The sequence below is a fragment of the Salmo salar genome, chromosome ssa09 (assembly GCF_905237065.1).
Source record: "Salmo salar chromosome ssa09, Ssal_v3.1, whole genome shotgun sequence".
Taxonomy (NCBI): domain Eukaryota; kingdom Metazoa; phylum Chordata; class Actinopteri; order Salmoniformes; family Salmonidae; genus Salmo; species Salmo salar.
Window position 1 is genome coordinate 123,310,593 of NC_059450.1, and position 12,163 is coordinate 123,322,755.

The 12,163-nt window shown below is 45.1% G+C and overlaps 1 protein-coding gene across 1 annotated transcript in view; it reads left to right on the forward strand.

Annotated features, from left to right (window-relative positions):
* LOC106612574 (PTB-containing, cubilin and LRP1-interacting protein) overlaps positions 1-7,252 on the forward strand; it is a 37,752-nt gene extending 30,500 nt beyond the window's left edge. The window contains exon 3 of the mRNA XM_014213855.2: positions 4,980-7,252. Within this exon, the coding sequence (XP_014069330.1) occupies positions 4,980-5,477 (498 nt within the window). The 3' untranslated portion in view covers positions 5,478-7,252. The remainder of the gene's footprint in view (positions 1-4,979) is intronic.
* The last annotated feature ends 4,911 nt before the right edge of the window (positions 7,253-12,163 follow it).

Consider the following 12,163-nt stretch of genomic DNA (forward strand, 5'->3'; position numbering starts at 1 on the left):
TTTGAATAGTGAGAAGACGATATATTTGGTGACATCACAACACAGGGTACAACATCTATTCCAGCTCTTAAAGGGGCAGTAGCCTACCTTGGGTGTAGAAAGTTTATAATTACTGCGTTATTTATTCTGCAGTTATTCTATTACCAGCTGGAGGTAAATCTAGCTATCTGATAACGCGTTCTGATTGAATGGCTTGTCCTGCACTTTTGTAAAAACCCAGAGTGCATGTTGGAAAAAGATCTTGGTTCCTTTCTAAACCTAGCAATGTGAATGCAAAGAGGACTCGGTCCACAAAATAGTTGACGTGAACTGTCAAGAGTTGAGTCCTCATTCAAAGGCAAGGGCAGTGTGAATACAAAGGGAAAACACCTTGATAGGGTCTCTGGAAAAAGGCAGGTCTTTATTACGTTTACATTTTTTTTAGCAGATGCTCTTATCCAGAGCGACTTACAGTAGTGAATGCATACATTTTTTTTCTCCGTACTGGTCCCCCGTGGGAATCGAACCGACAACCCTGGCGTTGCAAACACCATGCTCTACCAACTGAGCCACACGGGACCTTCTGAATGTCTTCTCCTGACTGAGCCTCCGAGACAAGTAAAAGGAGATTAGTATAGCTCTACATCCTCACTGCACTGATTCCAGCCTACCCCAACCTACCTACCTACCCCTTACCCTCCCTGCCCCTTTCCCTCCATGCCCCCGCCCCCATCTTAGAGCAAACATGTTTAGTCTGTGTGATACTACAAAGACCAAAGAGAACTGCTGTCAATGAGGGGCTTTGAGGACAGAAATACTGCAGAGCCCAGTGAGTGAGACTGAGGAGTGAGGGACTCTTTGTGGAGCGCCAGCCAGCCTCGGAGGAAGAGAGGCGGCCTCTGTTCCCCTGTAGCAACCCCAAACACCTCCCACGTGTGTGTGTGTGTGTGTGTGTGTGTGTGTGTGTGTGTGTGTGTGTGTGTGTGCATACGCACGTGTATGGTGAGGTGTGCTCACTGGTCACCCAGTACAACCGGTAGGCCAGGGGTCTCTAGAATGGGCCAGTTGTCCCTGCTGACCCCTAGCCACTCCCAGATCTGCCAGATCTGCCTGACACAGAGCAGAGTACGACCTGCCTGACATGGGGAAAGATGGGGCAGCAGGGGACAGTGTGATAGTGGATAGTGTCAGAGAATTGAGTTGGACAGATAGATCCAACAGACATATAGATTGGATTTGAATGCTAAGGTCGATTTCAATTATTAGTTTTTAACATGTGTTATTGGCATCAAGCCTTCATCCAAATGCTTTGTGCAGTCTAATAGTAAGATGTCTATATGTCCAGTACATAGGTCCATCCACAGGCCATCATTACCAGCCTGCACTCAAATACTAAGCAGATCTAAAACAAACTCTTTAACCTCAATACAAAATGGAAAAATAAAATAAATCACTCAAAAGACCATAAGAACTAATTATTGCTTGTTTTATACTTTATCTCCACTGTAAATATCCTGGTGAGTGGATGTCAGTTGGCTGAGAGTGCGGTGTCAGTGTGGTCGGCTTGCTTAACCGCCTGGCCTCTGGGGGTGCTCCAGAGGTTTTCACCATGATGGATCTGCTGGAGAACCGTCAGGGGAGAAACGTTGCGGTTGTCCCCTGATGACAACCATACTGCCTAAGGCTGCAGCAGCTGGATGTAGTGACTAGGATTCTCTCTGTACTCTCGTTTTCTCTCTCTGTTCATCTCTCTATTTTGTCTCTCTTGCTTGCCTGTTCTCTCTTTTTTTCTGTCCTATTTTTCTCCATCTCGCTTGCTCTGTCTCCCTCTCTCCGTTTCGCTTGCTCAGTCTCCCTCTCTCCGTTTCGCTTCCAGTCTCCCTCTCTCCGTTTCGCTTGCTCTGTCTCCCTCTCTCCGTTTCGCTTGCTCTGTCTCCCTCTCTCCGTTTCGCTTCCTGTCTCCCTCTCTCCGTTTCGCTTCCTGTCTCCCTCTCTCTGTTTCGCTTCCAGTCTCCCTCTCTCCGTTTCGCTTCCAGTCTCCCTCTCTCCGTTTCGCTTCCAGTCTCCCTCTCTCCGTTTCGCTTCCAGTCTCCCTCTCTCCATTTCGCTTCCAGTCTCCCTCTCTCCGTTTCGCTTCCAGTCTCCTTCTCTCCGTTTCGCTTCCAGTCTCCCTCTCTCCGTTTCGCTTCCAGTCTCCGTTTCGCTTCCAGTCTCCGTTTCGCTTCCAGTCTCCGTTTCGCTTCCAGTCTCCGTTTCGCTTCCAGTCTCCGTTTCGCTTCCAGTCTCCGTTTCGCTTCCAGTCTCCGTTTCGCTTCCAGTCTCCGTTTCGCTTCCAGTCTCCCTCTCTCCGTTTCGCTTCCAGTCTCCCTCTCTCCGTTTCGCTTCCAGTCTCCCTCTCTCCATTTCGCTTGCTCTGTCTCCCTCTTTCCGTTTCGCTTGCTCTGTCTTTGTCTCGCTCACTCCCTGGGTTGCTCTCTGTCCCCTTCTGTCTTTTGCTCGCTTGCTCCTTCTCTCTGTCCTTTCCCTTCTACCCCTCTCTCTCCCACCCCTCCCTCTTAGCGCCTTCCCCTCTCCATCTCTACAGAGGGGTTCAGTTGGTCATGGTAGTGGTAGTCAGGACTGTGGATGTAAAGGGATCTTGGTCTGCCTTGGCTCTGGCTGTGGTTTCTCCATTGGCGGGGCTCTCTGTGGTGTGATGTGGTGAGGACTAGTGTTTCTCACACCAGCCAGCCAGCCTGAAGACTGTTCTCTGTTCTTCCAGGCTTCACCACTACAGGGTTGTAATAGTTTGTGGATGGAATGACTGGAACTGAGAAAAAAAAGTGTCTAAACGGGAAGGAGGGAGGGATGGATTGAGAGGGAGAGAGAGACTGGGGCCAGATATAGTCCTTGTGGTCACAGGCTAAACAAAACTTCCAGATGGAAGAAAAAATTGTCCTTTTTTTTCTCTTGCTTGTCTCCTCCGCATTTCCTGTTTGTCAATATTTCATTGATACTGTTGCACGTCTGTGTGCCCCTGTCCTTGACATATTATCAGATAGCACTATCTTTCAGAGTAACTGTTGTGTTTGTCTACAGTGTTGTGTGGACAGTATGTGTATTTTGTGTCTTCTTAATGATATACCGTTTTGCCCGCTTGGTCTAGGGTCCAGAGATGTACGATGCATTCTGATGTCATATGTTATGCTTCATCTTTTAAAGAAGCACTCCAGCTATTTTTAAACTTTTCCTGTTGAAAAACAACATCCAGAGGGAGAGAGAGAGATGGAAAGTGGTGTTGGGGAAAAACATACGACATTATAAAGTCCTTGTACACCAACAACAAGTGTGCGGTTGGTCACATAACTGTTTCAATTTAAAAATCCTTGCAGAGCTTCGCAAAAATGGATACCGTGAAGGCTGTGAGAAGTTTTACACTTCTAGTTGGATTACTAGGTCATTATAGGTCATGCTCTCTCTCCTGACAATCCTTTTTCTTAGATCACACATTCCACATGCACATGCACGACTTCACACACGCACACACAGTCCGGGTCCTGCAGACTGTTCTAGTGCAGCTTAAGCCCCACCCTCTTCAACATATATATCAACGAATTTGGCGAGGGCACTAGAACAGTCTCCAGCACCCGGCCTCACCCTACTAGAATCTGAAGTCAAATGTCTACTGTTTGCTGATGATCTGGTGCTTCTGTCCCCAACCAAGGAGGGCCTACAGCAGCAAGAAGGGACATACCAATTAGGATCTGGCTAAAAATGCTTGAATCAGTTATATAACCCATTGTCCTTTATGGTTGTGAGGCCTGGGGTCTGCTCACCAACCAAATTGAGACTCTGCATGCAGAATTCTGCAAAAATATCCTCAGTGTACATGCAGATCAGAATTAGCCGATACCCGCTAATTAGCAAAATCCAGGAAAGAGCCGTTAAATTCTACAACCACCTAAATGGAAGCGATTTCCAAACCTTACTTAACAAAGCCATCACCTACACAGAAATTAACTTGGAGAAGAGCCCCCAAAGCAAGCTGGTCCTGGGGCTCTGTTCACAAACAGACTCCACAGAGCCCCAGGACAGCAACACAATTAGACCCAACCAAATCATGAGAAAACAAAAGTTAATTACTTGACACATTGGAAAGAATTTACAAAAAAACTGAGCAAATTAGAATGCTATTTGGCCCTAAACAGAGAGTACACAGTGGCAGAATACCTGACCGCCGTGACTGACCCAAACTTAAGGAAAGCTTTGACTATGTACATACATAGTCTTGCTATTGAGAAGGTCGCTGTAGGCATGTGCCCTCTGCCCACAAAATGAGGTGGAAACTGAACTGCACTTCCTAACCTCCTGCCAATGTATGACCATATTTGAGACACATTTCTCTCAGATTACACAGACCCACAAAGAATTCAAAAACAAATCCAATTTCGATAAACTCCCATATCTATTGGGTGAAATTCCACAGTGTGCAAGATTTGTGGCCTGTTGCCACAAGAAAATGGCAACCAGTTAAAAACAAACACCTTTGTAAATACAACCTGTATTTGTTTATTTATTTTCCCTTTTGTACTTTAACTATTTGCACATTGTTACAACACTGTATATAGACATAATGACATTTGAAATGTCTCTATTTTGGAACTTGTGTGAGTGTAATATTTACTATTCACTTTTTGTTTATGTTGATCCATTTCACTTGCTTTGGCAATGTAAACATATGTTTCCCATGCCAATAAAACCCATTGAATTAGAGGGTGTGAATGCATACATTGATTATAATGTGTGTACATGATCCCTGTGGGAATTGAACCCATGACCTTAGCATTGATAACCTCACACTCTTACCAGTTGAGCCACATAGGTACATAGTTTTGTACCACTAAATGCTGTTAGATGTTTAACAGTCTCTTTCTCTCTCTCTCTCTCTCTCTCTCTCTCTCTCTCTCTCTCTCTCTCTCTCTCTCTCTCTCTCTCTCTCTCTCTGTGTGTTCTCTCCACAGGTGACATACCTTGGCAAGGTGACCATCTCGGGGACCCAGTTCCTGTCGGGCTGCACAGAGTCGGCAGTGGTGGGCCTGTGGGACCGCAGGGCGCTGGCCCAGGAAGAGCACCTCCTTGCCAACTCCCTCCTGGAGATCCGCCCCTTCCAGGTGCGCCTGCACCACCTGGACGGGCGGGGCGAGGCCTCGGTCACCATGGACACGTACCAGGTGGCGCGCATCGCCTACTGTACGGCGGACCACTGCACGAGCCCCAATGTGTTCGCCTGGATCTACCGGGAGATCAACGACGACCTGACCTTCCAGATGGACTGCCACGCCGTGGAGTGTGAGAGCAAGCTGGAGGCCAAGAAGCTGGCCCACTCCATGATGGAAGCCTTCCGCAAGACCTTCCACAGTATGCGCAGCGATGGACGCATCCACAAGAGCGGCTCCTCGGACGAGTTCGCCACCGACGACTCTGCTCCAGACGACTCCACTCCCGAGGAGGACGGCTGAGCGCCAGGGTTTCCGCCGCCCCCCCCTTCCCCGGTCACAAGCCCGTGAGGGGAGGTGCACAGGGGCAACCGGAGCACTCTCTCTACTCTCTGTCTCTCTCTCTCACTCTACTCTGGTTTAAGGAAAAAACATGGAACTAAAACTGCCCGACACACTGACCGCAGACTGAAGGATGACGTGGACGTAGTTTTAAAAAGGGGAAAATAGGAGGACAAAGGAACAACATGAGACCTAACATTTGGGGAAGCGAAACTTAACTAGTGCTGCCTCTGGATAAATCGGTCCTCAAACATTTGGATAGCCATTGACGCGCCTGATCTGCCCATAAGAGATTAGTGAATAATGGTTAGAAGACAGTTACATTCCCATCTGACACTGCGGTCTGTCCGTCCGTCTGTCTGCAATGTGCAGAGAGACTCTGCCTCTTTACACCACCTCTCGCCCCACCCCTTCCCGGCCCAATCAAAAGCCCAGATCACTTCCTAAAAATCCCAGATCACTGCCTCCCGTTCTGATTTTTTAACAACAGCACTATAGAGTAAAGAGTTATGCCTGAAGCGCTGTTAAATGTGTGGTTTCAAAAAGAAAGCCTTGACTAATATATGTGTGGAAGGTTGCCGGGAGAAGGGAGGTCCTGACATATTTATTAGGCCACGAGAGCGTCATCCCTTATCAATCACATTTTATTCCTGTTTTAAAGCATACCAAAAGTGAGTCTTTTAGCTGTGTCTTCTTTGTTGACTTTGTGCCTCACTTCTCACACACCAAGGCTGGTCTCTTAATCCCGCAGTCCCAAACATTGTGCGTGTGTGTAGTCATGCATGTGCATGTGCGTGTGTGTGGAATGTGTGATCTAAGAAAAAGGATTGTCAGGAGAGAGAGCATGACCGATAAGGGCCTAGTAATCCAACTAGAAGTGTAAACCTTATCACAGCCGTCCATAAAGAATGCCTGAAGCCTCTTGGCCTGTGCTGAATGTATTATAGGTATGTTGTACTGCAAGCTCCCTACACCTTTTAGTTACTTTGTTTTTTTAGTACATTTCTTCTACATTGTTATATGTGGATTAGGTGCAGTTTAGCAAGGGCAGTTTTCTGTACAGACACCTTAAGGTAATGATTATGTCTCGTGGGCTGGATGTGTGTTGAGTCCATGAACAGACACACATAGCTCAGTTTCCCTGTGCTGTCGAAGGGTAAGAGCGGCCATTTTGGGGCAACTGGAAGCCCCCATGACACAAGAGCTCCACCCCACCCCCCTTTCTAACAAGACTCTTTTGAATGGACTGGATGCTGGTACTCACAGTGGGGTGGGTCATGTATTTTGTCTGTTGTGTCTAAAGCCAATTTTATTAAGATGGCTCTGGTCAGTACGTACATATATAAATATATACATTGTATTTGAAACTCATTCAATAAGCTTATGTAAATACAAAAATGAAGTATCCGTTTCCAAATATTACAGCATTAAATGTTGATAGCTATTTTAAATAAACAGCGGGAACATCAAAGACAGCACCAGTGTTTTAAAGTCAATTGTGAATATGTAGAGTTCCATAGAACTGGCTGTTAAGAGGGTGTGAGCCCGGGACACAGGGCTTGACATGCCAGGATGACAGGAGGAGAGAATGTTTATAAAGCTGTAGATTACTGTGTCCATGTCTTGTCTGAAGGCTCATGTGCTTTAAATGTCTGGAAATGTTACCATAAGTGTTTTCTATACAGTATTTGCAAAGATAAAGAAACAATCACATATAAACTATTTACCAAGACTGACTGGTGATGCCGACGTGTCTCTTTTCTGTTACGAAAACGTTCATATTGATTCGAGTTGGCTGTGATGTTTTGCCTTCATAACAAATGTTTCTCACAGTACTAGGAATTGTACATGTGGGTGAATATCAATGGCTGTGTATGTATTAGGTTTGTGTACACATACAATATTACAGCCAGAGATTTGCTCCAATCCTACCAATCATTTTGTCTCCATTTCCTACATTCATAGACCGCAAAGCTCTTTCCATTTTTGTGGGGCTCATTCCCTTCAAACACCAGGAATGTGTGGCAGCCATTTTGGTGCCCACATCAGTCTCAAGGTATTTCCATAACGCGGGTGCTTATACCGTTGGCTATCATCACAGAGTTTCTAAACCCAGAGGTGCAACATAACAAGACTTCCGGGGAACGCTTGCGAAGGGTTTGGGTTTGAGAAGTCATTGAGAGAAGTGAGAAAGGATTTCTTAGTTAGTCTAAAGGCACAACCTTGTGAAAGTGACAAACTGACACGTTTTGATTTTCGTCAAAAACAGCTTTAAAATGAAGGAATGGTTTGATTTGACGGCACATGCGCAGTTCGGTGCTAGACGACCGTTGGACCTGATGACGTTTCTCCGCATGAGCTTAGCTAGCCAACGTTGCCATGACATCACCTACAAGCACGATCGGGGATTTCTATTGGAGAAGCAGTTTCTGCCTATCTTTATACTGTACTGTCTTTGCTATCATTTTGCTGCTCAGAAACTGCAGAGAATTGAGAGCAAAATGGATGCTGGAAACAGTCTTGAATGACTGCTGAAAGGGAACACTGCCTCCTTCTGGAAGGTAGAGGAACACCTTCCTCACTTTCCCATTCTGATAAAAGAGCATACCCCACATTGAGAATATATTGAGATATTTGGATAACTTATATTATGGGTTTATTATTTATGAGAAGTGTGCGGTAATGACCATCTCTGGCCCTGTATCGCAACTCGTAAATTGACTAATTCTGAAGGACTTTGTCTGTCTACATACACTTAATGTGTGGACAGTTACATAGTCATTGTATGCTTTTCTGTCTTGGTTGAGGAGCTAACCTGAATCTTTCAAGGTGCTCCACCATTGTGTCTCAGAGATGTGTTGAGTGTTCTCCTGCGCTTCAGTATTCCTCCATGTTTCACCCAGTTCTGGAAGTATAGAACGTCAGTGCTGGGGGCCCAAGGGGCCAAGAATGAGGCCACCCCTGCCAGGGCCTGCCTGCCTGCCTGCTTCTTCCAACGAGGTGTCAGTCAGCCATACAATACCACTCTGTTCCTCCTCCAGCTGGCTGCCGTCCGCTGGGTCCCCACACCGCCTAGCTACCCGCCCAGCGCCAGCAAGCTTGAGGTCCGGTCCTGGGGAACACATAGCACCCAGCTCTCTGATCTGCTCCCCTCTCCCTAATTTATCTTTCTCATTTTTGTTTCTCTCTCTCTCATACAGAGATGGCCGCCTCGCTTCGCGTTCCTATTAGATATCAAATCAATTTGATTTGATATCTCCATCATTTCAGTTACAATTCCTGTGAGTAAAGTATGTGCAGTGAGTGACTTGGGACTGCTGTGAATGTCTGCTCTAAAACAGAGTATGCCGATATCAGAGTAAATACAATGGTTACATTTAAGGTGGGACTTGTGAAGAGCAGATTGCAATCCGATGTGCACTTTAAACTGTGTGGAGTGGACAGTAAATAGTTATGAGGACTCATTTTGACGTTGCTGTGTGCTCTATATAACTTTTGCTCTTCATGACATTCACTAATACCAAATGTCTGCCTAAAACTGTGATCACTTTGAAGTGGAGATTTTCTTTGATGGATATATATACAGTGTCATGACGTTGGCCTGTGGGTAAGGTTTATGACCCCCCCCCCCAAAAATACCTTTCTCCCTTCCCCTCTCTCTCTGACCCTACTGAAGGACTTTTGAATAGCCTTTGTTAAATACAGAGAGTCGGGAACATCAAACAAGTGGGGGGAAAGGAACCATATTTCGGTAATAGAAATATACCAGATACTTGTTGGAAATAGTTGGAAATATACCAGATACTTAATGAGTATGGATGTCAGTTCGGTTGTCATCTGAGACATTATGACTGATGACAGGACGACATAAACTGTACCTGGGAAAGTCTACACATTCTAGTTATCAGATTCACATGGAATTGTTGTGCAATTTAAATGTTTGATATTGAAACTGTTTGTTAGGAGAGTAAATGTAATTTTAGCTTCCAAATGAGAGAATTGGGTTTTCATAAGGAAAGAGCCCTTCTCAATCAGTGGCCCGCCCCTGTGAAGAGACATGGGTTATAAACCATGAAACACACCCTTCTCCCTCGCCACTATATAAGCCAGTGACAAAATGTAACCAGTCTGTTCCGGGTACGTGAGGTCTGCAGCCTCTGCGTTAAAAGGACTCACATGTCAAGTACAGAACTAAGCCAACCTCAGCGTGAGCTTTGGTTGCGAATGGTATGAACTTTGAACTCTTATTCACTACAGAAGTGATACTTCCTAGCCGTTGAGTTAGCAGCGGCCGCTGTAGACGCGGGCTAGTAAAGGACGGACGACGTATCCAGTCTAACACACAACGAAAATACTATAATGTATCCATTTTAACACCAGTGACATTCTTCCGAGGACAGGAAGATATCTGTTGGCCAACACGGCCAGCATCTACGACCAACCTACCGAAGCGCAGCTCAGAGTAAATATTTATTGCATTTTCCTTTTCCAAATGGGCAGTAATTTAGAATGCATACGATACTGTATTTGCGATGGCATAGCTGCTTTCTGTGTTCCTCAGTCTTCCCGCTCTTTCATTCAAGCCCAACCCCCTTTCTTTGTCTAACAAGCCGCCATGCCGGTTTAGCCCAATAGGGCACATTCTATCATTTCCTTGTAACCATATCTGTTTGTGAATTATTTAGTTAGTAAATAAATGATTTTAAGACAATTGATGTATGGATGACTCATAGTGAAGACTGGGTTTGTGCAGATAACCATCCATTTACGACGTTTGGAATGAGATTGGCGTGAGGTAAACGAATACGTCATTAATCAGAAGACTCAGATCAGATAGTATGATATCTGAAAGTTATATTAGGAAAATTATAACTTTGTAATCTGAATATTTTCCTTGGTGCCCGACCTCCTAGTTAATTACAGTTACACGATGAATCAGTTTAAATCGCGTAATAATAATTACAGAGTTATTTGATAAACATGTCTTACATTTTAATGATGCCAAAGACACGACAACAGTGTACAAAACATTAAGAACACCTTCCTAAAATTGAGTTGCACCACCTGCTTTTGCCCTCAGAGCAGCCTAAATTTGTTGGGGCATGGACTCTACAAGGTGTCAAAAGCGTTCCACAATGATACTGGCCCATTTTGACTCCAATGCTTCCCACAGTTGTGTCAAGTTGGCTGGTAGTCCTTTGGGTGGTGGACTATTCTTGATACACATGGGAAACTGTTGAGCAAGAAAAACCCAGTAGCGTTGCAGTTCTTGACACAAACCGGTGCGCCTGGCACCTACTACCATACCCTGTTCAAAATCACTTAAAAACTTCTGTCTTCCCATTGATCCTCTCAAGATGTTCCAAGGCTTAATAATCCTTCTTTAACCTGTCTTCTCCCCTTCATCTACACTGATTTATGTGTATTTAACGATTGACATCAATAAGGGATCATAGCTTTCACCTGGATTTACCTGGTCATAGAAAGAGCAGGTATTCTTAATGTTTTGATTCAGTGTAAAGATGGTGATTAAAGGTACCATAGATGGAAGTGTGTGTGTGTGTGTGAGAGAGAGCGAGCGATATAGAGGTACGTTTATTAAACTTGATGCCTACTGAACCTACATTTCCAAGTCCTGTCTCATCGTGCTCTCAGATCACATGAAATGTCTGAGAATCTCATCCATGAAAACAGGGAATGTCGGGAAGAAGCTCAGAGCAGAGCGTGCCATGGCAATGATTGATCCCAGAAGTGTGTGTGTGAGAGAGAATGAGAAAGCAAGGTAAGTTTAGTAAACCTGATGTCTTTTCCAGAACAGAGGGGATACAAGGTCACTGTGACTTACAGAATGTTTCAGTTATGTCCAAGCTCTTCATCCCTACTCATCCCTCACGTCTGATTGGCTCATAAATCATTCATATGATTTAAATCCTGACCATAAGGAAAGATGGAGTGTCTGAGTAGAGGAGGCCGGTGCCTATCACAACCCTAGGACCCCAGATTCTCTCATCCCTGGAAGTTAAGCCACCAGGATTTCCGGCACACCACTATCCTACTGAGCCTACATTTCCAAGTCCTGTCTCATAGTGCTCTCAGAACACAGGAAATATCTGAGAATCTCATCCATGAAAACAGGGATGTCGGGAAGAAGCTCAGAGCAGAGCGTGCCATGGAAATGATTGGTGTGTGTGTGTGTGTGTGTGTGTGTTAACCCCAGGAGAGTGGAATAAAAAGAATGGAATACATTACTTTCAGGGTGATTCAATGTATAAATGTTCTTTGAGATTTGCAGATTCCTGCGGGCCTACACCGGCATCTTGCTCACAGATGCTGAGAGGAGAGTTGGGCAACACTGCAGAACACAACATACACATGCTGACTGGGCTACAAGAACCGCCTGGAAAGAGAACAGCAGACAAACAAGCAAAGCAGACACACACACACACGTGCGCACACATACAGTGGCAAGAAAAAGTATGTGAACCCTTTGTAATTACTTGGATTTCAGCATAAATTGGTCATACAATTTTATCTGATCTTCATCTAAGTCACAATAGACACACAGTCTGTTTAAACTAATAACGCACAAACAATTATGCGTTTTCATGTCTTTGTTAGATATTACTGCATGGTCGGAACTAGAAGCA